The 25,042-nt window shown below is 44.6% G+C and overlaps 1 protein-coding gene across 3 annotated transcripts in view; it reads left to right on the top strand.

Moving 5' to 3' along the window:
- TMEM164 (transmembrane protein 164) overlaps positions 1-18,859 on the top strand; it is a 184,528-nt gene extending 165,669 nt beyond the window's left edge. For 2 of the 3 annotated variants that reach the window (XM_060182462.1, XM_060182463.1), the window contains exons 4-5: positions 16,271-16,371; positions 18,013-18,859. In XM_060182462.1, the coding sequence (XP_060038445.1) occupies positions 16,271-16,371; positions 18,013-18,219 (308 nt within the window). In that variant the 3' untranslated portion in view covers positions 18,220-18,859. The remainder of the gene's footprint in view (positions 1-16,270; positions 16,372-18,012) is intronic. The other variant, XM_060182464.1, reaches the window with a different exon arrangement.
- Positions 18,860-25,042: the final 6,183 nt, after the last annotated feature.

Genomic DNA, 25,042 nt, shown 5'->3' with positions numbered 1-25,042 from the left:
ACGCAGGGGCAGTTCGGGTCATCTCTGGCTCCCCAGCGATGGAACATAGTGGCGCACCGGCCATGGCCTGTTCGATAGTGATTGAGGAGGGCCCAATCATAATGTGCTAGGTCAAAGCCGGGTTGACCCTTGCAGGGGTCTGTGATGAGGTGTTTGTTCTTTACCTCAGCTGACTGCCAACTCTGTTTCCAAGAGTCTGGAACAGAGAAGTTCAGTGTAGGCGTAGGGGACCAGATTGGGTGACAAGACGTCAAGCGTTGGACAGGGTGGGCGAAGATATCTGCGTATATTGGCAGGTCCGGTCGAGTGTAGACGTGGGAAATGAACTTAGATGATGCCGCATCCCGACGAATATCTGGCGGGGCGATGTTGCTAAGAACTGGCAGCCATGGAACCGGGGTGGAACGGATGGTTCCAGAAATTATCCTCATGGAGGAATATAATTTGGAATCGACCAAGTGGACATGGGGGCTACGGAACCATACTGGGGCACAGTATTCTGCAGTGAAATAGCATAATGCCAGAGATGATGATCGTAGTGTGGAAGCACTCGCGCCCCATGAGGAGCTGGCCAGTCTTGCAATGATGTTATTCCTCGCGCCCACCTTTGCTGCAGTTTTTATGAGATGTTTGTGAAATGACAGGGTGCGATCGAGAGTAACGCCAAGATAGAATGGCTGGGCTTCATGCCGGATTCTCATATCGCCAAGCTGCACATTAAGCTCACGCGAGGCCGAGGCATGGTGTAGATGGAAAACAGATGATACCGTTTTATAATTTTATAAATCAATATTGAATCACTAATAAAAAATGTTATAATACAGGGGCCTGGTGGTGGTGCACCTGGCTGAGCATACCTGTTACCATGCAGAAAGACCCAGTTTCAAGCCCTCAGTCTCCACCTGCAAGGGGAAAGCTTCACAAGTGGTGAAGCAGGTCTGCAGATGTCTCTCTTTCTCTCCTTTCCTCTTGATTTCTTGTTGTCTCTTTTCAATAAATAAATAAAGACAATAAAATGTTATAATGAAAAAAATTGTGCTGTTATGAACATAGGTGTACAGATATGTTTGGGTTGGCACCTTTGTATCCCCAGGAGAGGATTATTAGAGCATAATTTTTCTCCTGTACTCTCTCCAAGAGTTAGTGTTTCTGCCTTTTTAAATGTATGATATTTTCATAAGTGTAAAGTGGTATTTCACGGTTGTCTTTATTTGCATAAGTGAGAGAGACCATGGTCAGAATAAACCCTTTTTTATTTCATTAAGGGGAGTATTGTGATCGATGGTTTATGACGGTAGTGGGGAACATCAGGCAACCTGCAAAATCATTTGGTCTTGTTTTGCCAAAGCAGGCTCAGGAGGGACTTGAAATTCAATAAATCAAGGAGCTTTTCTTATAGCAACATTTTTTATCTTTATTAATTGGATAGAGACAGCCAGAAATCAAGATGGAAGGACTGATAGGGAGAGAGACAGAGAGACACCTGCAACACTGCTTCACCACTCACAAAGCTTTCCCCCCCTGCAGGTGGGGACCAGGTGCTTGAACCTGGGCCTTGCACATTGCAACATGAGCGTTCAACCAGGTGTGCCAATACCCGGCTTTTTCATAGCAACTTTAAATGCTATTTTTTCAGTTGATAATTTTATATGGCCAAAGAATGATGTTATAAATATCCGGATGGTCCTTGGCAGGAATAAAAGGTCTCCCAACCCTAGTTGAGGCCAACAATAATTAGAACTACTGGCCATGGACTTAAGAAGAGAGGGACCTTGAAGAACAGCAAAGATGTGGTAGAGCTAATGATTCAGATTCTTAAAGAGGTCAAGGAAGTTTTTTTTTTTTTTTATTCATGAAGATAGAAGGAGAGAGAGAAAGAACTAGACATCACTCTGGTACATGTGCTGCCAGGGATAGAACTCTGGACCTCATGCTTGAGAATCCAATGCTTTATCCACTGTGCCACCTCTCAGGCCACAGAAGTTTTGGAGTCAGAGTTATAGGTAGTAAGGTAGAAGAAATGGGGATGAAGAGGAAATGTGTAATCTTGAGATTATAGAGTCTATTAACATTTATAACTATAATAACTTGGGCATAGCCACAGGAATTAATGGCTGAGTGCAATAGAGGATAAAAGAACTGAGGAGTGGGGCCAGGAAGTGGTGCACCTGGTTGAGCGCACACATTACAGTGCACAAGGATCCGGGTTCAATCCCCTGGGCGCCACCTGCAGGGTTAAAACTTGAAGAGTGGTGAAGCAGGGCTGCAGGTGTGTCTCTCTGTCTCTCTCCCACTCTATTTCCCCCTTCCCTCACAATTTCTTTGTCTCTATTCAAAATAAATAAATAGGTAGTCAGGCAGTAGCGCAGCGTGTTAAGTGCATGTGGCGCAAAGCACAAGGACCAGCGTGTAAGGATCCCGATTTGAGCCCCCAGCTTCCCACCTGCAGGGGAGTCACTTCACAAGTGGTGAAGCAGGTCTGCAGGTGTTTCTCTTTATCTCCCCCTCTCTGTCTTCCCTTCCTCTCTCCATTTCTCTCTGTCCTATCCAACAACGACAACACCAAGAACAACAATAATAACTACAACAATAAAATAAAGGCAACAAAAAGGAAAATAAATAAATATTTAAAAAATAAATAAATAAAGATTAAAACAAATTTTAAAAAAAAGAACTGAGTAGTAAAGGTTAGGAAATTGGCAGGTCATACTGTAACGAAAGGTTCATCTAGACTCGTGAAACCATCAAGAAATATGACAATGGTTATAGTAAGGGGGGTACTAGCCAGGTACTAGGACCATTAGGGAAGACTGAGGGTCATAACCCATAGTACTGTGGATAAGTATAAGAGGGAAGGCTAGTAAGTGGTACTGTTGGGGGGCTAGTAAGTGGTACTGTTGGGGGGCTTGAGGGAGAAAAATAGGCCAGTGATCTAGAAACAGCAAAACAAAGAGCTCAGACACTGCTTTAGAGAATCAAACTCTGAACTTCCTGATTGCACATCTGTTGTTCTAGCTACTGTGCCACCTCCCAGGTGGCTAGGATCTATTTTATTTATTTTAACATTTTATTTGTTCATTGGATAGGGAAATCAAGAAGGAAGAGGAAGACAAAGAAAGATATCTTCACAATTTCACCATTCATGAAGTTTTCCCTCTGTAAGGGGGGACCAGAGGCTTGAACCCAGGTCTTTGAACATAGTAACACATATGTTCTATCAGTTGTGCAACAGATCCCTGGAATTTCTTTTCTTTTCTTTCTTTTTCCTTTTTTTTTTCTTGCCTCCAGATTTATTGCTGAGGCTCAGTGCCTGCACCATGAATCCACTGCTCCTGGAGACCATTCCTTTTCCTCCTTGTCGCTTTTTTTTTAATCGTTGTTGTGGTTATTATTGTTGTTATTGATGTCGTTGTTGTTGGATAGGACAGGACAGCGAGAAATGGAGAGAGGAGGGGAGGCAGAGAGGAGGAGAGAAAGACACCTGAAGAACTGCTTCACAGTGAAGCGACACTCGATTGCAGGTGGGGAGCCGGGGGCTCGAACCAAGATCCTTGAGCCGGTCATTGTGCTTTGTGCCACATGCACTTAGCCTGCTGTGCTACTGTTCAATCCCTGGAATTTCTTTTCAAAACTCAGTTCCGCTCATGTCATCTTCAACTCCTCTTCCTCAGTGTCTAAGTGATTTGCTGTGTTTGCCTTAGTTTATCATCCCACCATTCACTTGGTAGCTGCTGAGTAGTTTCCAAAGGCATGACCCTTCTGTGTTTCATTTTTTTACTTTTTATTTTGTTAGTGATTTAATATTGATTTATAAAATTACATGTCAACAGGGGTATTAAATCCACTATTTCCACCACCAAGGTTCTGAATCATCAGTCACCCCACTACAAGTCACCACATGGGCCAGCCATCATCTCTACAACTATCTGTCTACATTTATACATAATTGCCCCATTTTTCTTCCTGATCCAATCCTGTCTTCCCCTCCAAACCACACATGACAACATCACTACCTCCACTTGTCCCTCTCCTTTTCCTCGTCTGTCTATGGGTGTTGATGATGCTGGAGTTCAAAGCCCTCTTATCATCTTAATCACTTCTACCCGACTGGGAGTATGGATCGAGGTTGTTTTTGGGGTGTAAAAGTTAGAAGTTCTGGCTTCTGTAATTGCTTCTCTGCTGGACATGAGTGTCTTCAGGTCAATACCCCCAGCCAGTTTCTATTCTTCCCCAGTGGGTCAGAGCTCTGGAGAGGCTTGATTCCAGGACACAATGGTGAGGTCATCTACCCAGAGAAGTCAGGATGAAATCATGGTGGTTTCTGCAACTTGGTGTCTATAAGATGGCAGGATATAAAGTGAGACAAAATGGTTAATGAGCAGGAACCAAAAAGTAAGAATAGAGCAGATGAGATTCAGGATCTTAAGGTAGAAGAGAGCTAGAAAGTTCACTTTAGGCATGTTCCTGGGGGCACACAATTATGATAGTTTTGCATGAGTTTGATAGCTAGCCTGAAGTTGGATAAAAATAATTTTTGAGAAAATGGTGTCAGAGTACAGAAAAGGGCTTGAAAGTTGGACTAGAGAGGTGAGTAGCTCCCATTGTTGAAAAAAAAATTCTGTGGCTACAATTAACAATTTACCACCACCATCCACTTGACCAAGGGCACATGCGTGCGTGTCCGTGCGTGTGTGTAATTTATATTTAGCACAAGTCTTTGTAACCTTTGAGTCCCTATTGGTCTGAGCTTGCATGGTTACATCTGGAAACATTTCAGGCTACGCTCATTTCAGGACTAGTAGTACTCAGGTGGTCAAGTGGCAGGGTAGGATACCCCAATCTCCCTTTGGTGACTGTGGCTATTCCTACCATTGCTGCTTTATGGTGAGGACAACGTCCTGGGAGGGTCCACAAGAGGGCTTATGATGACATTCCTGATGTAAGTGGCCAGTAGTAGTGGAGAGAAGAATCCGTTAGAGCTCTAGATCCATTATATTTGTGTGGGAGTCCAAGGATTCCTTAACTAGGGCCCCAGATGATGAGCTGGTGTGCTAGTGACCAAAAGGGCCATTATTAAGTAGGTCAGTCTCTTGCCCTTATCCAACTTTTGTAGTCCTCTCTTTAACTGATGTCCTTAGACTTTCTCCCAATTGTTTAAGCATTGAGTGTCATTTGTTGAACCCAACCAGAATTAGGTTTTTGGGGTCTGTCTTCTTTGGACCTTTCTGCTAGGCTGCCCAGCTAATTTGGTACAATCGATTAGAGAACTCATGATGCATTCTTTAGGCATTTCAGCTATTAGTTAACACTTTAATTTTGAGTTATATAATTGCCCCTTGCTAATTGATATATGTACACCTGTACCCAGTACTCTCCTAGCCTATATCTTGTATCTGTTACTTAGTTAAATGATGTGGATGTAGGTAGTCCCATGTGTTAGGAAAGATCTCACAAGATTTGAAGAGTTGCAAGGTTGACTTTTCAGGCTTGGCATCTCTGGTTACAGTCCACAGTAGGATGTCAGTAGCAGCATGATGTGGGGTGGAAAAACCAGTAGCAATCTGGTTGAAGTTGACAGAGGTGGTATGATGGTGAGGAATCTTAGAGAAGAAATATCAAGTAGTATGGGCTTAATCCTAGAGGTACCAGAACTAGGAGAAATGAGGGTTTCTTGTAGTCTTAGAAAGAGTTTAGAATATCAACAATTAATTAATATTTATAACCAGGTTAGTTTTCTATGATAATCCAATGATTAGTATCTGTATTAATATACTTGACTTCACTATGCTGTATACCCTTTTAGTGGTATCTGAAACACTTTGTATTTTAGATACTAACAGGGCCAAATGGTCTTGATCTGTCTGGCCTAATGTTGTAGTTGACTTAGATGTTGCCTCTTCATCTCTACTTCCCAGCACAGAATTTAGTCCCTAGTGTTCACTCAGTCATTGAACAAAAGGGTAACATGTAGAAGTCAATGAGGCAAAGGAAGTGGTAACCAAACTGGAGAATGGGATACCACCTTACCCTGTCTTAGCTCTTTGGTGTAAGTCTTCCCCATTGGGGACTTTCAGATAAAAGACCTTTGGGAGACCTCTGGTCTCTACTAGTCATGGTACAATTGGCTTCTTTTTATTTTATTTTGTTTTATTTTATTTTGTTTATAAAAAGGAAACACTGATAGAACCATAGGATAGGAGGGGTACAACTCTACACAGTTCCAACCACCAGAACTACCTCACCCCCCCCTTGATAGCTTTCCTATTATTTATCCCTCTTGGAGCATGACCAAGGGACATTATGGGGTACAGAAGGTGGAAGGTCTGGCTTCTGTAATTGCTTCCATGCTGAACATGGGCGTTGACAGCTCCATCCATACTCCCAGCCTGTCTCTCTCTTTCCCTAGTGGGGTGGGGTTCTGGGGAATCAGGGCTCCAGGACACATTGGTGAGGTTGTCTGTCTAGGGAAGTCTGGTTGGCATCATGCTAGCATCTGTATTCTGGTGGCTGAAAAGAGAGTTAACATATAAAGCCAAACAAATTGTTGACTAATCATGAACCTAAAGGCTGGAATAGTGCAGATGAAGAGTTGTGTGTGGGGGGGTGTTTCCTCCATTTTGTAGATAGCTAGTAGGCATATTTTAGTTATATTCCAAAGGGCCTGTGGCTATACTAGTCTTTATTTTTCCCATGAGCCTACAATTGACTTCTTTTCCAGAGCTCATAATGTGTCCTTCTGGCAGAAATTGATTGGAGAAAAAGCTATTATCTTGATTTTAGAGCTGAAATATGTCTATACGTCTGGGATAGAAAATACTGGTAGAAAGATGTCATTTTTTTCTCTTAAAGTAGGAGGAAGTGCTTTTAATTTTCCTGTTAGTTCTTAAGTTTCTATTTTCCTTGATAAAGAAAACTGCCCAACCCCCCACCAGGCTTATCCCAAAGGCTACCTCCAGGTATATAGGAAACAGAGAATGCACATGATTTGCATATATGTGTATAGACCGGATCACGTATTCTTGGGGCATAGTTTTCTTTTTCTTTTTTTTAAACATTCATTTGTCCCCTTTTGTTGCCTTTGTTGTTTTATTGTTGTAGTTATTGTTGTTGTTATTGACGTTGTCATTGTTTGATAGGACAGAGAGAAATGGAGAGAGGTAGGGAAGACAGAGGGGGAGAGAAAGATAAGACACCTGCAGACCTGCTTCACTGCCTGTGAAGTGACTCCCCTGCAGGTGGGGATCTGGGGGCTTGAACTGGGATCCTTATGCCTGTCCTTGCGCTTTTTGCACCATGTGCGCTTAACATAGTTTTATTTTTCAAAGAAATTCTTTTTTTCCTTTCAAAATTTTTTATCTTTTTCTTTTTTAAATTATTATTTATTTATAAAAAGGGAACACTGACAAAACCATAGGATAAGAAGGATGCAACTCCACACAATTCCCACCACCAGAACTCCATATCCCACCCCCTCCCTTGATAGCTTTCTTATTCTTTAACCCTCTGAGAGTATGGACCCAAGGTCATTGTGGGATGCAGAAGGTGGAAGGTCTGGCTTCTGTAATTGCTTCCCTGCTGAATATGGGCATTGACAGATCAATCCATACTCCCAGCCTGCCTCTCTCTTTCTCTAGTGGGTTGGTGGTTCTGGGGAATCAGAGCTCCAGGACACATTGGTGGCGTCATCTGTCCATGGAAGTCTGGTTGACATCATGCTAGCATTTGGAACCTGGTGGCTGAAAAGAAAGTTAACATATAAAGCCAAATAAGTTGTTGACTAATCAGGAATCTAAAGTCTGGAGTAGTGCAGATGAAGAGTTGTTTTTTTTGGGGGGGGTCTACATTCTGTAGATCCTAGTAAGCATATTTTAGTTCTGTCCAAAGGGCCTGTGGCTATACTGTTTTTTTTTTTTCTCCCCTGAGCCTGAAATCTGATATGCAGGTGGATCCTAGTTATTGTCTGGGGAGATGATGTCCTGGCTGGAAAAAGGACCAGAAAGCTGGATCAGGGAAGAGAGTAGCTCCCAAATATAGGAAAGATGTATAAATATTGTTGACTGTAAACTCCATGGATTTGATCTGATCTGATCTGGAGCCCATATTCCGCTTAGGAGCCTATGTGACCTCTGTATCCCTGTAGATCTGAGATCACATTCTGTGGTCATGAGTAGGAACATTCCAAGCTGTCTCAATATCAGGATCCATCTTCCTCAAGTGTAGCATACAGTATGTTGTTCAGCTTCCCTTCAGAGGATGGAATATTCTCTACAAATGTTGATCCAAGTTGAGGGCAAGGTCCTATTGGGGTCCACAAAGGGGTCTGTTTTGTTGTTCCTGATAGAGATGACTGGTAACAATGGAGAGAGGGATTTATTCCCGGTCTAGGCCCATCATGTCTGTTTTGGAATCTCAGGACTCCCCAACTAGTGACCCAGCTGATGGGGTGGCCTGATAGTCACTAAAGAGTCATCATTAAAGTATGCCAATCTCTTGCCCTTATTCAGCTTTTGCAGTCCTTTCTTTGACAAGGATAGCTTGGAAGTGAGTGAGGGAAGTATAACAGGAAATAGGTGAGGAGGGAATCTAAGTCTAAGTAGATACTATTTCATTATGAACTTCATAGCGAATCACTATAGACTATTGTGTACTTTTGCTTTCAGGTATATATTTTGTCCTAATTTATGGATACATGTGAACATATGCCCTATCTCATGGGACCTGGTCTATATCTAGGTTTTTTTCAAAAAAAAAAAAAAGCAAGGGTGAGAAGGCAGTGAAACTACAGTCAACATCTCCCTTGAGAGAGAGAGAGAACACCTTCTTGGTTTTGTTTGTTGTTTTTTTGTTTTTGAAGCGTGCATGTGCTAAATCAGTGCTCCAGCTACTTTTTCACTCAGAGAGGCAGAGAAGAAGAGTGACATCTTAGTGCCAGAGCTTCCCCTGGTACCATAACGTATTCCATTTGGTGCCAGGGTTGAAACCTATGCCTTAGATATGGCAAGGCTTGTGCCTTACCTGGTGGAATTACCACTCTGATCCCAGAGTGATCTCATCTTTTAAGGAGCGTGCCTATCTTTTTTCAGTCTTTAATGAACTTCTGGATAGCTATGGTTACCACAATGCAAACAGCAGCTGGCTTCTGTATGTCACACTTGCTGCTGTATTTACTTTTTTGTATCTCCTATTCTACTTAGCAGCCCTGAGAGATAGGTGTCACTTCTAATCTTCGTAGAGGAAGGTGGTCTTTGAAGGAAAGAAAATGTTGCTCAAAGTCACCCTGTTAAGTAGTGACAGAGACAGGATTCAAAAGCAAGTTCTGGGGCTAGTGAAATACTTCATATTGATAGTGTGCTGCTTTATCATGCATATGAACCATGTTTGAGCCTGGGCTTCACCATGTGGAAGGAAGCTTCAGTGCTGTGAGCTCTCCTCTCCTCTCCTCTCCTCTCCTCTCCTCTCCTCTCCTCTCCTCTCCTCTCCTCTCCTCTCCTCTCCTCTCCTCTCCTCTCCTCTCCTCTCCTCTTGCCTCCCCTCCCCTCCCCTCCCCTCCTCTCCTCCTCTCTTCTCTTCTTTATCTCTTCTCCTCTTCTTTCCTCCCTTGCAGCACTCTCTTCCTCTGTTGCTCTCTGCTTTCCTTGTCTTCTATCTCTAAAAAGTTATTAAAAACACAAAACAAAAAATACAAAAAAAAAAAAAGACCCACTAGAATCTGATCCCAGAGCCTTTGTTTTGAACAGTTAGGCGTTTTTGGTCATCACCACCAATATGATGGTTGAAATTATAATTTTGTTGTATATTTCATGTTATGGTTAATGGTTAACAGTATAGTTGTTGACACATGGGTATAATTTCTCATCTCCTTGCAATAGGTGTCTGCAGAACACACTCACCCCCCAACTGAGGTCTTTCTCTATCATCATGCACCAGGACCCCAACATCCTTTCCACCCCACCCCTTCCTCTCTTTCTTCAGAGTCTTTTGCTTTGGTGCAAGTGTTCTGACTTTTACACTTGTTAAAACTAAGCAAGGACATTTCCACATAAGTATATACTTTGTCATTTGAATGACAGAACACTGTTAATATCAAAGTAGTTATGTTTACCTTACTTTTCTCACCATTTTTTTATTTCCACTTTGTCAATGTTTTTTATTTTATTTTATTTTATTTATTATCATTTTGTCTCCAGGGTTATTGCTGGGGCTCAGTGTCTGCAGTACGAATCCACTGCTCCTGGAGGCCATTTTTTCCCCTTTTGGTTGTCCTGTTGTTTTTTATCGTTGTTGCGGTTATTGTTGTTATTGATGTTGTTGTTGTTGGCTAGGACAGAGAGAAATGGAGAGAGGTGGGGAAGAGTGAGAGGGAAAGAGAAAGATAGACACCTGCAGACCTGCTTCACCACCTGTGAAGCGACCCCCCTGCAGGTGGGGAGCCGGGGGCTCGAACTGGGATCCTTATGCAGGTCCTCAAGTTTCATGCCATGTGCGCTTAACCCACTGCGCTACCGCCCGACCCCCCCCCCCCCGTTTGTCAATGTTACAGGCAGCTCAGGAATAATTATCTTTTTGCAAATAAAGAAAGTTTGTTGGAGCGTTTAGGTATGTGATGACAATCCTGGAAGTAGTGGTGTTGAGCCAGTGGGTTACAGCTCTGCGATTCTCCTGAATTCTATGCCTGCTCATTATATTGATTGTGCTTTCAGAGTTTACTGAATTTACTCAGTACTAGGTGCTGGAGGTCTTGAGATGATTCAGAAACTTTCCCTCCTCCTGTGGCCCATGAGATGGTACAGTGGATAAAATATTGGACTCTCTAGTATCGGCTCTTGAGTTTGATCCCTTAGATCACATGTGCCAGAGTAATGCCCTGATTCTCATCCCCCCTCTCACATACTATACACATAAGTCAGTCTTGGGACAGGGCTGTGTCTTACTCTGTAGAGTGCACCTGTTATTTATCATGCACAGCAACCCAGGTTCAAGTCTAGCCCCTACCTACAAAATGAAAGCTTCACAAGTGATGCAGTGCTGTAGATATCTCCCCTTCTCTCAGTTTCATGCCCACCCCGTTTCTCTCCATCTCTCACCAAGAAAGAAAGGAAGAAATGAAGGGAGAGAGGAAGGAAAAAAGGAAGGAAGGCTGGTTAGTTGCCAGAAAAGATGGAACTACAGTGATAGCCCTGATGACCAAAATAATAATAATAATAATAATAATAATAACTTTATTTATTTATTTATTTGATGGAAATTAGGAAGGAAGACAGAGATGGGGAGAAAGAGAGACATCTACAATACTGCTTCACTGTTTGTGAAGCTTACTTTCTGCAGTTGGGGATAAGGGACTTGAATATGGGTCCTTGTGCACTATGATATGTTCACTTAACCAAGAGAACAAATCGGGTGATGTGGGTGGGTGATGTGATATAGATTGAATATAGACCACGGGACTATGAGAGGCAATGAGAGCAGTGAGGAATGTGACCCCTGGAAATGTATGCAAGTTACTTCTCACCCCCATATCGTAAGTCAGGACAGGGTCAGGGACTGTAGGGCAGAAACATGGTGAGGGTCAGTCTGCCCAGAGGCCAGATTCTTGACCCACTTATCTCTGATTCTGTAGCTGTTGAGCTTCTCTTGGCTGGTGATCCTTCTGCCCTTCCTGTCACCTTTCCTACAGCCACCACTTGACCCACAGAGCCTATCACTATTGCTCAGTTGCCACCAAGGGGTGCCAAGCTGGAACTGGTGAGAAGGATACTCAGGGTTTTAGGAGTGGCATGGACTGTAGCCTAAGCACCCATTTCATTTAACTCCCCAGTGTCACACCCAGGGTGACAACATGGTGGCCCAGTCCCACTCTTTGAGCAGACAGGGATAGAGACAAAACACAGGTGCACAACCCCATTGCCGTTCTTTAAACACAGAGCCGAGTCCCACATAGTCGTCATCCCAGGGGCTTAATAAGTAGATGGGTGAACAGACAAGGAAAGATATGGTACAACTTGGGATGACAAGGTCAGTGGCAGTGCCTCCCAACCTTAGTTTCTCCATCTGTAAAATGGAGGCCCGAGTTTAACATACTCAGAGGGCCTTCTGACCCAGAGAGGTTTCAGTTGTCCCATCTCTCTCCTTTTCTCACCTCACCTCACCTCCACCTCCATCCCCACAGGTGTCCCTTGATGTTCTGTGTCCAGTTTTCTTCCCCGACTCAATCTCCATGTGCTTCAGTGACTTAAGTGATCATTATGCATGGTGACACCTCCATCTGGTGAACCCCTCCTCTTCACTAATTGTGTTTGGGACTCAAATCACAGTCAAAGCAATCAGTGGTTCTTATGCCATCTACCCAACAATCTTGGAGAGTAGACAGTGATATCATGTTTTGTGGAAGAGTAGAACTAAGCTAAAGAGCCTGAGATTTGCATGGGGCCTGACAGACGCTACACGACAAGAGTCAGGATTTGAGGACCTGGATCCCTAGGCCTCAGTGGCCTCATTAAACCACCAAACTTTATTTCCCAGATTGCATGCAGTTGCCTAAGGGACATTTCCTCAGACACCTCATTTTCCACAGACTTAAATTAGCCTTATCATTTCCCTACCTTCTGCCCCAATCTGCTTTTTCTTCTCATCTCCATCTCACTGAATGATGCTATCAACCCAAGGAGGCCCAAGCTAGACCTCTGGGAGTATTCCTAGTCCCTTTCTCACCCTTCCTTTTTATTTTTTTAAATTTTATTAGTTATTTAATATTGATTTGCAAAATTACATGTCAGCATGGGTATAATTCCACACCATTGCCACCACCAGAGTTCCCCTAATGTTGTAGACATGGGCCAACCATCATCTCTGTAACTGTCTACATTTATGCGTAGTTGTCCTCTTTTCCTTCCAGATCCAATCCTCTCTTCCCCTCCAAACCACTCATGATACCATTACTACCTCTGCTCACCCTTCCTTCTCAACATCCAATCTTCCACCAATTCCTACAGATTTTGTTCTTTCACTTTTCTCCAACCCCAGTGTTATTAATTCTGGAAAGTAGCTTCCTTTCAGTTCCTTTTCCATCCCCCTGTTTTAACTCTCTGCTCTAGCCCAAGCCCTTTCTCTTCCTACTGGTCATGGTGATCTTTCTCAAGCACATCTGATCACATCACTGAGGTTTTGCAGCAGCGGATAGAACTGACTGGCCACCCATGGGCTGATATCTACCCCAAAGACTTGTTCCTTTTGGTCTGTATAGTAATTTTTTTATCATTTTATTTCAAGACATGACTCACAGGGCAGTGGTTGACACATGGGTACAGTTACGTCATTGTGATAGGTGACTGAACTATGGGAGATGGAGGGGGAGGGTGTTGGGTACCCTTGAGTTGGTGGGATTATTCCTAAGTATTCTTCACTTGCCAGCATGTGAAAATTTGTGCAAATCAGGACAATGTGAAAAAAAAAAAAAGAAGTAAACTCTGGGCCGAATATCCCCCTGGTGCGAGGATTGGATAGAGCTGAATGGTGGTTGCCTTCTTTAGAAGGGTTGTGGATAGGTGGAGGATACAGCATTATGGTTATACAAAAGGTTTTATGACTGAGATTCTGAAAATCCAGCTTCAATCACCAGTACCACCTTAAACCAGAGATGAACAGTGTTCTGGGGAAAAAAAGGATAGGGTAGACTTTCCAGTTGGCTAGTCCCCGCACTGCTGATGTATCTTGTTTGAAGGAACTTGTTAGAAGGCTGAGCCATTTCGGACACTACCATCTAAGTCTACTGGGAGGGTATTTCCTAGTAATGGTGATTGTTCCTAGTGTTGTTTCTGTTGCCCTATGGTGTGAGAGTTGTCTCGTGGTTGTAAAGTGGCACATTCGTTGCACATGGTCCACTCATTTATTTATTTATTTATTTATTTATTTATTTATTTATTTTTATTCTCATTTGTTGCCCTTGTTTTTTTGTTGTAGTTATTGATGTCATCATTTTTGGATAGAACAGAGAAATGGAGAAAGGGGGAGAGAAAGACAGACACCTACAGACCTGCTTCACCTCTTGTGAAGCGACTCCCCTGCAGGTGTGGGGATCCAGGAGCCTGAACTTGAATCCTTACGCTGGTCCTTGTACTTTGCACCACATGTGCTTAACCCGCTGCACTACCTCCCGACTCCCTCATTAGTTATTTAGATAGAAGTGATATAATAAAAGAGTCCCTAAAAAATAAAGGATATATTAAATGATATTATAAAATATTTGCACTGTACAAAGAGCTCTCAAGATATCATTTCCTGTGCTCCTTGTAGTGATTATAAGAAACAGGCAGGAGTATATGTTCCATTTTTTTCAGGCAAGTAAACTGACATACATGGAGTTTAAACAACTATTCCAGGAGCCCTCAGCCAGTAAGTGGTAGTATCTAGCTCTGAAACCAGATCTGTCTAACATCAAAGTTACCATTCTCAAACACCCTGCCATACTTAATTAATGGACTCTCTCTTATTAATTAATAGACTCTCTCTTTAAAGACATGTAGGGATGCTTAAAATAAGTGTGAAGAAGTGTGTGTGTGTGTGTGTGTGTGTGTGTGTGTGTGTGTGTATGGCAGGATTCCAATTATTTATTAGTTTTAAAAGAAAGAATAGTTGGACTGACTGACTCATTTGCATAGTACATTCCCATGCACCTGACCAGAGTTAGAGTCAGACCTTTGCCACATTAGAAGAAGTTTTGGTGCTGTGGTATTTCTCTCTCTAACTGAAAAAGTTAGTCTGTAGCAGTGAAGCTCTGTTGATGACAAAAAATGAAAGGGAGAAAAAGAAATCCTAAAAAAGAGAAAAAAGGACCAAAGAGATACTCAGGAGCTAGCACTGGTTGCATTTATGTCCTAGGGTGATAAGGATGTTTTTCTTCCCTTTCCTCCATCTTGGGTTTTTTTTTTTTTTCCCTTCCAGGGTTATTGCTGGGGCTCGGTGCCTGCACCACAAATCCACTGCTCCTGGAGGCTATTTTTTTCCTTTTGTTGCCCTTGTGGCTATTATTGTTGTTGTTTTTATTATTATTGATGTCGTTGTTGGCTAGGACAGAGAGAAATGGAGAGAGAAGAGGAGAACAGAGATGGGAAGAGCGAGATAGACACCTACAGACAAGCTTTACTGCTTATGAAGAGACTCCCCCCTGCAGGTGGAGAGCCAGGGGCTTGAACCGGGATCCTTATGCCAGTCCTTGCACTTTGTGCCATGTGAGCTTAACTCCCTGCTCTACCGTCCTACCCCCTCTTCCATCTTGTTTTAACATTTTATACAGTTCTTTTAATGAGTATGTATTCTATGTATTTTTCTTTTTTTAATATATTTTTATGTATTTCCTTTTGTTGCCCTTGTTTTATTGTTGTAGTTATTATTGATGTAGTTATTGTTGGATAGGTTAGAGAGAAATCGAGAGAGGAGGGGAAGACAGAGGGGGGATAGAAAGATAGACACCTGCAGACCAGCTTCACCACCTGTGAAGCAACTCCCCTGCAGGCGGGGAGCCCAGGGCTCAAACCGGAATCCTTATGTTGGTCCTTGCGCTTTGCACCATGTGCGCTTAACCCACTGAGCTACCGCCTGACTCCCTATATGTTTTCTTTTTTCAAAAGATTTATTTATACATTTATGGGGAGGGAGAGAGAGAACAAGAACATCATTATGGTATTTGTGTTGCCAAGTCTCAAACTCAGGACCTCATGCTTAAGAGTTCAATACTTTATCCACTGTGCCACCTCTTGGGCTGCTCATTTCAAAATTCTTTTTTTTTTAATTTAGTTTTCCTTTATTGGAGGGATTATATTTTATATTTTATAAACATCCCTTTGAAATAAAAAAGCTGAACTTGGACTAGCTCTGTTGTATTGCACCAAAGTAAAGGACTCGGGAGGGGGGCTTTCAGGTCCTGGTGCAAGATGGTAAAGGAGGACCTAGGCTGGGGGTTAGAGTGTTTTTCAGATGCACCAACAACTGTATTAACCCCCCTAATAAAAAAAGAAATATATATATATATATATATATATATATCCTTTTATGATGGCTCCAGTAGGATATGATGGTGCAGAGGATAGGAAAAGGTGGATTGATTCCCTAGCTAAGAAGTGGATAGTCTGTTTAGTAGCCACACTGAGTAGTGAAGGAAGTTGGGTGATCAGTGGGCAACAGCCTTGGCCTCAGCACCTATGTCTTTGTAGGGCAAAATAAGAGAAGTAGGTCATCAAAACAGGTCACTGTCTTACTATTTCCTCTTTTCCATTAGGTGCTTATACCCCAGAGCCCCTCAGCAGTTTCCGGTGGGCCCTTCTCTCAACTGGCCTCATGTTCTTTTATCACTTCAGTGTTTTGCAGATCCTGGGCCTGGTAAGTTCATTTCTATCCCCTCTATTTGGATTCATCCATAAATCTTGATAATCCTGGTTGGCACTGGTCTGTTGTTTTGTTTTTGCTAATACAAGATGCCAAAGGCCAGGATGTCAAGTTGTTGTGTCTGGATTGCTGATTTATGATCCATAACTTTGGACTCTACAGAGAGATTTCTGAATCTTTCAGTAATGACTGTTTCTTTTTATCCCTGGGGAGACAAGGATGCCCTTCACTCATGGCCACTTGTGTTGGAGACAGGGAGTTATAAATAGAAAGGGGTATGATGTGTACCCCACAGGGAGGCATGACCCTAACCCTGGTTCTGGGCCTAGAGCAGGCTTCTGACTTTGGGTTCATTCTGGGCCTGCTCCAAGACCCTGAACTGTGTGGCCAGTGGAAGTATGGTATTGAGTATTTGTGGCATTCTGAGGTGTTCAGAATTGCCTGGAGAGTGGGGGCTTGGTTGAATTCCACAGAGCCCAATATTGCAAGGGGATCTGTTGGTGGCAAAGTGAGGAAGAGCTCAGAGCTGGTGGCAAGGGTCTAAAGACAAAAATTCAAGGGCTGACTTATCCACTGTTTTGAGTTACTTCACCCTTGAAGGGAAGAACTCTTTGTCATTCTGTGACATGGCACAACCATTTCACAACCTCTCTGAGAGGTGGTGAAAACTTGTGTTTAACATGAACGGGCTTGAATGACTTTGGCAGGGAGTTAGTGTGTCCATCCTTGGGACAGGAGTGGCATTTCTGGTTTCATGTGTGAGTGGCATTGATACAGTATTAGCCATTGGAGCCTCGTGTGACCTGGAAATAGGGCATGCAATTGATAGCACATGTACCTTTGTAGAAACAGTCACTCTCTCTTCTCCACCTTGGTGTATTGCTCTGCTATAGTGTGCAGAGGGGAGTAGTTTAAAGTTGCGAATAGCGTCAATGGTTTCTGTGTTCTAGGGAGGAAGTGGTATGGCCTTCATACCCTTACTCTCACTGCTCTCCTGGATTCTGGAGGAGTCGGTGTCTTCATGTCACCATACATGCCATGCTCAGTCTTTCCTGTAGGCATGACTCAGTTCTTGCCTTCTAGAGGGAAGGCTCTGTTCACTCCTTTCACTGTCATGATGCCTGTCCATCCTCCATGAGTCCATTCAGGTGCCACTCCCCCCTACCCCATATCTTCTCTGAGAACTCAGCCCCATTCTGTACAGTTCTCAGCTCTCCCCATGAAGCACCATCCAGTTTAAGATCAGAGGTGGTGGACTGACCACAACTTGACTGACTGCCAGTTACATGGAGACAGGGACTGTGCTATTGACTACTATTTTATCCATAATAACTCTTTAGAAACTAGACACATGATAGATACTTAGTGAAGGCCACAGATTCTGGGCCCAACCAGAAGGTCAAGCTGAGCAACACCAAACAGCTTATCTATTACACGGACTCTCTATTCACCTCCAGAGGGCTCTAGCCTTGACTCACTTTCACAAACCAGGGGAGAGAAAGCTCTTCATGAACAGGTGGGGATTTGTCAATCCCTCCTTGGCTAGTCCCCATTAGGTAGACACGGCTGAACTGGCAGGAGCCAGAGAAAGCCTAAGGATGGTGAACGCTCACTCTACCTCCCTTGTCCCTGCAGGTCACCGAAGTGAATTTGAACAACATGCTGTGTCCGGCCATCTCAGACCCATTCTACGGCCCCTGGTACCGCATCTGGGCCTCGGGACACCAGACTCTCATGACCATGACCCACGGGAAGCTGGTCATCCTGTTCTCATACATGGCTGGGCCCTTGTGTAAATATCTGCTAGATTTGTTCCGGCTTCCAGCCAAGAAAATAGACTGAAGGTGCTTTTTTTTTTTTCTCTCTCCCTGAGGAAATAAGTCTTGACTTGACTTGGAGAACACCCAGTTCTTGATGAAATCATGGGAGAGGGCAGTAGGATGTTTGGTGTATTTCACTTTTCTTCTTTTTTGTCCCTTTTTTTCCGTCATTCTTCCTTCCCCACCTCTTCCCCCCAGGATACCTCATGGAACCTGGGGTATAATACTGATAGTAGGATTTTTCCTCCCTCCCTTTGTCTTGTTCTCCCTACTCCTAGTTGCCTTACTGGGGAGATGGTAGTCAGTGGCTCTTTCATTCTGCTTGTTGGTGCTTTAACAACAGCTGGTTGAGGAGAAAGGAAACAGCAAGCAGTTGTTGTCTTTTGGCTTTGGAGTCATGAGATTGGGTTGTGTTTCATTTCTCTACTGCCAGGGACCTCCAGGCTCATGCTGGGGCCCCCTTTTGTCTCCAACACAGACCCCACTGTAAGGGAACTGAGGCCTTGTTTCTATACCAGCAACAAGCTGAGAGCCAAGGGATTTCCCAGCTCATGGCCAAAATAGAACTGGCCAGATTCTTCCTCATGGTGTCCCATGACTCAAAACAATCAGCCAACCAGCCACTCCCTCCAGGATGCTGCCTAGGGTAGGAGGTGGGGAAACTACACAACCCAAGGAGTTCAGAGAAAGCAATGACAAATTCAGAGTAACAAGGTTCAAGTGTCCACAACTAATACTAGGCAGGACTCTGGGTAAATTCTCCCAGTGAGAGCTGACGACTGATGCATATCCCAATCATGAGTGTTAGACATTAATTAACAGAAGTTGTGACTTGAAAAGACTGTAATTTGAATCATAAGCTCCATCTTCATTTAATAGTGATCATAGATGCCATTTTAATCTAGGATGCCACTTAAACTTTCTCTCCTTTAAAAAGCAGCTTCAGGGATGAATGAGCTGGAGACTTTTTTTTTTTTTTGCCTTTTGCCTTTTGGTTTTGTTTTCTTATTTGTCTTTGGATGTTACGGCTTGGAGAATCCTTGTATCTGTACCTGTAGGTCCTTTTCACCCATAGTTGATACTGCAGGTATCCTCAGTTTGGGAAGACCAAGCTGCCACCAGCTTTGTTTCAAGGCAGATGTTACTATAGCCTGATTCATTGCTGAGTTGCTCAGTGGGTGGGGAATCATATACCTCTACACTGCTCACTGCCCCTGAGCTCCTGCCAAGGTATTAGTTCCCCACGGGTGGAGGTTTGAGTATTCTGAAAGAAAGTCCTTTTGCTGAAAGACTTACATTTGTGGCCTTCAAGAAGGGAGGTGATGACTGGGCATTTGCTGGCTCCCTAATGACCCTTATATAGAACAGATTGGAGTGAGAATAGAAAAGATGGCTTGGTCACTTCCTCACTTCCTCTTTCCTATGTCATCCTGGTACCCTGTTGCCCTAGACCAGATCCAGTATTTCAGGTGTTGCTGCACTCAACCAGGATTGAGCTTCAGTGACTCAGTAGTTATGATTGTAGCAAGTGGACCGCCAGGAGGCAGAAAAATGTCAGGGAGTCTGTCTGAGCAAGTGGGAAAACTAGGGCAGCAGTCTTAGGAGCGGCCTCTCTCTCTCAGAGATATACTGGCATTGAGGCTATTAGACTCCAGGGTGTGGGGAGAACACTGGGTGCTCTTACTCCCCATGAGTTCCCGGTGATGTGGAACCTTTGCTTTCATGCTGCCTTTGAAGACTGGGCCAAGCTTTTCTTAGTCCGTCTCACCCCAGGCTTACCCTTTAGAAAAGTGACTTCATAAGTGACTGGCCATCAGCAAACTATTGCCTGGGGGTATAACCAATAAGGAAATATGCATGGCCTTAGTTAGTGCCCCTTGGCTTCTTTACAAAAGGAAAGTCCTGAGACCAGCCCTGGGGCCTGGACTGTTCCCTATAAGAACACAGTGTCACAGCAGGCAGGTGAACTGTGGCAGGGACCAGTAGCATGGATGGGGCAGATAGTAACTCATTAAGTCTACAGACTCTCTCTTCTTTCCCACCTCTGTGGCCTTTGCTCTGGCTACTGCTCAGTACCCTGTTTCTGACTGATACTTTCAGCTACTTGCAAGAAGGAAGACAGTGAAAGCCATATGTATGATGTGGCCAGGCTACAAAGCTAACCCTGTCAGAAGAAATGGGAAATGGAGATGCAGGGCATCTGGGATGCAGAGAGCTCAAAAAACATGTAGAAGGAAGGATCAGAGTGTGGGGCACAGGCCACAAATTCCAACAAAAGTCATGGCCTGTGTTAAGGTTTTGCGGAACAGCAGGCATCTGAACTAGTCTGGCCCTCACTTTGATGAAAGCCTTGAGCCAAGCCATGGAGAGAGGTAATCTGGCCAGTCCCATAGCTGCCTGCCTTGGAGGGTGGCCTCATGCTCTGGCTTTCCAGCTCCTTCTCAAGGTTTCCCTGTCAGCACCACAGCAGTTCCCCAACCACCCTGGCCAAATTTCCACATGCCATCTTGCCAGTGTGTGTGGGAGCTCAATGTGTTTCTGAGAGAATATTCGTAGGACTAGGCAGCTTCCTTTCAAACAGTCCCAAGAATGGGGAAGGAGTACTCAGGCCCCCAGGAAGCCTTGGCCAAGGATCTGGGCCTACAAGTATAGTTTGTTCAGCTAGCCAACATGAGACACCAGCTCATACTAGCACAGAGATAGTCACAGCTGCCTGTAGCTCCCCCCCACACACACACCTCCCAGTATTTGGCTCTGTACACCAAAGATGATATGGCCATGTTCCCTTGTCAGCCTGTGTGGAAATCATGGTCTCAGTTTCCCTCAGTCAACATCCTCTTTTTCTCTTCAGACTTAACAGCATTCAAAGAAATTGCTAGTGGAGAAATGGGGATAGCTGAGGAGGTTGGCACTTTCTGCCATCCAGTACCTCACTTCTAGCTTGTTGGTCATTCCCTTTTCCATGCCTTTTCTCAAAGGCTTGCTACTTGTACTGGTGGAGATGCTGGATAATTCACTGTTTTGTGGTAGTGCAGCTCCCCACAGATGTCATTGCTGGCTAGTTTCTGCATTGGTTGATCAGAATCTTCTATCCTCCACAGAAGATTTAAAACAAAAAAGGGGGGTATTCAGACCCTTGGTTCCTCCTTAGCAGCATCCCACACCAGAAAAGAGCCTTCCTGCCCTGCTCTGCCCTGCTCTCACTGGTGGGCAGAGTGTGAGAGGGAGTGAGTGAGTCTTCTTCTTCTGTACATACAGTTAGCGTAGATGCTTTTGGGAGAACCTAGTTTCTCATCATTGCTGTCACCTGTGACTTTTCTGTGCCATGGGTTGCTACCTGTGGTACAAAACAAGCCAAACACAGTCATTTCGGAGCACAGCTATTGTTTTGGGCACTAGTGTTCTGCCCCTGTCAGTTTGGTGTTATACTGTGAAGCCTTCTTCATCTCTGTTGGTGTCCCTGCAGTGGAGAGACTGAGCTAGGTAGGTAGGTGTTTAGTGATCTCTGCTGGGGAAAGTAGCAAACGCTTGGGCCTCATCTTTAATACCCCTCCCCATCTTCCCTTATTTTCACACTGGGGCTTCGATGTGCTGGGCCGACTTTCCTCTATCACGCCTGCCCCCAGTAGCTCTCTTTAGAACCAGACTTTGGGACCCCCCCTCCCCAAAGTGGCAGCAGAAGAAGTGTGGCTGCCAGCCTGTCTTTGGGTGTTCTGTACCCCTACTGGTTTACTCACCTTTGGTATTGGTGGTGGGGTGTTTTGCAGTGTATTCCTCTGCTTTGTGTTAAAAAAAAAATGATACGGCAGTGGTTTCTGCAGCTGCCTTTAGCAGTGAAAGGTCATTAACTCTTGTATGCAGCATTCTGTTTTTAGTCTTAGGTGTTTTAGCTGTTGAAGACCCTGAATGAAAATGAACCCTCCCCTTGGGAATTACTGTTTCAGTGTACCCCCACCCTTCATTTGCTATTATTAAACGATTTGTGAGAATCTAGGAGTCTTGGCCTTGCTTCCCAGAATCCTCACAGAAGGTCCTCTGCTTTGAAAAGCAGACAGGAGGGGCTGTTGGTCCTCTGAGCCATGGAGGACCACCAAAGGGGCTGGGTCTCAGCAGAGTTTGGCCCTGAGAGCCAGGCAACTGGACGTGTGGTCCTGAATTCCTACATGCTGCCAAATTCTACTAGGGCAGTCGGAGAGTAGCTGCCTTTTTGCTCTTAGCAGGCATGTCAGCCGGGCTCCTTAGGCCCTGAAGCATATTGGGCCAGGCAGAATGGCTGAGCTAACGCAGGTAACTTAACCTTGAAACCAGATGTGTTCAGTTCCTCATCCCCAGTTCCATGCAGGTTGGTTCCATGTATGTACAGGTCATGCTGTCCTGTGGTGAAGAGTAAACAAGATAACTCAGAACATTGGGTATAGATGAACCTGACTCTCCAAAGCCATCAGCTGAGTTGTCCGTTATGACTGAACAGCCAGGCCCACCTCTACATCAGACAGATGCCCTTTTCAGTCTGATGTCAGTGTTGCTGCTTCTAGAAGGGACACAGCTCACCAGAGTGGCCCTGATGCAGGTAGATGGCTTTGTTGGTTGGTAGCTGAGTACCAGACTGGAGACCAGGCATGATTTTGCCATCCTGGGCTGCACAATCAGCAGCCTGGGGGAGTCACTGGACCTCTTGTTGCCTGCAAATCAGTCCTATCTACACAACAGCAGTTCCAACCTTGTGTAGGCACAACACTGAATTCGTTCACATACATTCCCTCCTACCGTCCCCATAAAAACACAGCAAGATGATTGAGAAGCAGAAAAGGGAGACCTGTGGCTGTTGGTATCTAGTCTTGCTGGATACAAAAGCCTGTATGCTTTGCACCCTTTCCCCAAACATCAAGGCTTTTCTGAGGTGTCTGCATTCTCCGGGCTACTGTGAAAGGGGAGGAGAGCTGTGGATGGTGAGAGGAATGCCAGCTCCAGAATTACATGACAGCAGAGGAGGCAAGCCTAGGAGCAGGAGGGGAAGGGAGTGAGGACTCGAGGCCTGACACAGAGGGAAGGCTGGTACTGGGAGGTGACACAAGTTGGTCCTGTGGCCTTTCTCTTGCACCTTCCTTTTCAGAAATTACTCATAACTGTAGACCTTGTTCAGGGCTGCCTTGCCCTGGTGCTAGCACAGCTCCTACTGTGTGCCCCTTCCACTCCAGTAGGCACTAGTCTTTCTCTCCTCTCCTCTCCTCTCCTCTCCTCCCCTCCCCTCCCCTCCCCTCCCCTACCCTTCCCTTCGCTTCCCTTCCCTTTTCTCCTCTTCTCTTTTCTTTTCTCTTCTTTTCTTTTCTCTTTTTTGCCACCAGTGTTATTTCTGGAACTCAGTGCTGGCACTATGAATCTACTGCTCCCAGCAGCCATTATTTCCTTTTTTTCTTCCTATTATCTTGGATAGGATAAAGAGACATTGAAAAGGGAGAGGGAGAAAGTTAGACAACTGCAGACCTGCTTCACCACTAATGAAGCATCCTTCCTGCAGGTAGGGAGTGGGGATTCGAACCTGGGTCCTGTTACATTTTAGTATATGTGCTTAATCCGGTGTGCAACCACTTATAGGGTCCCATTCTTTTTATTTTCCATAAGGGTTATCACTGGGGCTTGGTCCCTGCACAATGAATCCATAGCTCCCAACAAGCTTTTTTTTTTTTTAATGATAGAGACATAGAGAAATAGGATAAGATCAGAGGAGAGAGAGAGAGAGAGAGAGAGAGAGAGAGAGTAAGAAAGATACCTGCAGCACTGCTTCACCACTTGTGAAGCTTCCCCCCTGCAGGTAAGGACCAGGGGCTCAAACTTGGATCCTCATTCATGGCAACTTGTGCACTTTACCAGTTGTACCACTGCCAGTCTCTTTCAGTGTACATCATCCCTACTCAGGCTAGTACCCTCCCCACTCCACCCATTACTCTGGGGTGCATAGTCAGAGTTGCTATTTCCCTGGCAAAAACTCCTTGCCAGCCCATGGATTGTGTCCCCTGAGGGCTAGGGAACAGCTTGAGCAAGTTACAACCTGCTCTCCAAATAACTTTTCCCTTCCCCTGGTTTGCCAAGGCCACTGGAGCAAGAGAGATACACAGATGTTGCTCTGACACATGCCATAGTTCACTGAAAGGATGTGTGATTTGCTAACCTTGACAACGAGAACACTGACCCAGTTCCAAGCCAAGGGTTCTGTAACTGCCTATTCCTATTCACCCAGTCAGCATTTGCTCAGCATCTAGATTGCCATCTGGGATCTGAGCTGCTGGACAAAGGGAGTTAGAAATCATCCAGAGAAGGGGTTAGGATGGCTGTTATTGCTAATGGAAGACATACAGGGCTTTACTCTGTGCAGTTGACTTCTTAATAGCTTCTCAGCCACATAGTAGCTCAGTGGGTCACAATGAGGCTGGTCTTTGCTTGCTTGAAGAAATAAGTGATAGGACCGCTAGTGGGATCCACTTCAGTGTTCTCCTTTCTCACTCCACATGGCTAGCAGTACTGGGGCTCCAGTTGACATGACCACCCAGGTCTTCTTGCCTTTCCCTCTTTAGCCCAGGTCCTGCTGCATTTGCTGTCCCTTCAGTTGTTCGCTCCCTGGTTGCCAGGAGCCCCACACCCTGTTGCTATTTCTTATATTTTTAGAAAGACCCTGAGCTCTCTAGTTTTCTACCCGCCCTCTCCTGCCCCAGGAATGAAGGGATCCCCATTTATAGGCCAGAATATAAGCTCAGATTTCTAGAATGTTGGAGTGGAGACAAGCTAGCACTGATACAGGGGCTAATAAATTTTACTACATTTTCAAATCACCTGGGAAGCTTTAAAAA

The sequence above is a fragment of the Erinaceus europaeus genome, chromosome X, assembly GCF_950295315.1.
Source record: "Erinaceus europaeus chromosome X, mEriEur2.1, whole genome shotgun sequence".
NCBI lineage: Eukaryota > Metazoa > Chordata > Mammalia > Eulipotyphla > Erinaceidae > Erinaceus > Erinaceus europaeus.
The sequence above is the reverse complement of the archived record's forward strand: the minus strand, read 5'-3'. Positions and strand labels throughout refer to the sequence as shown.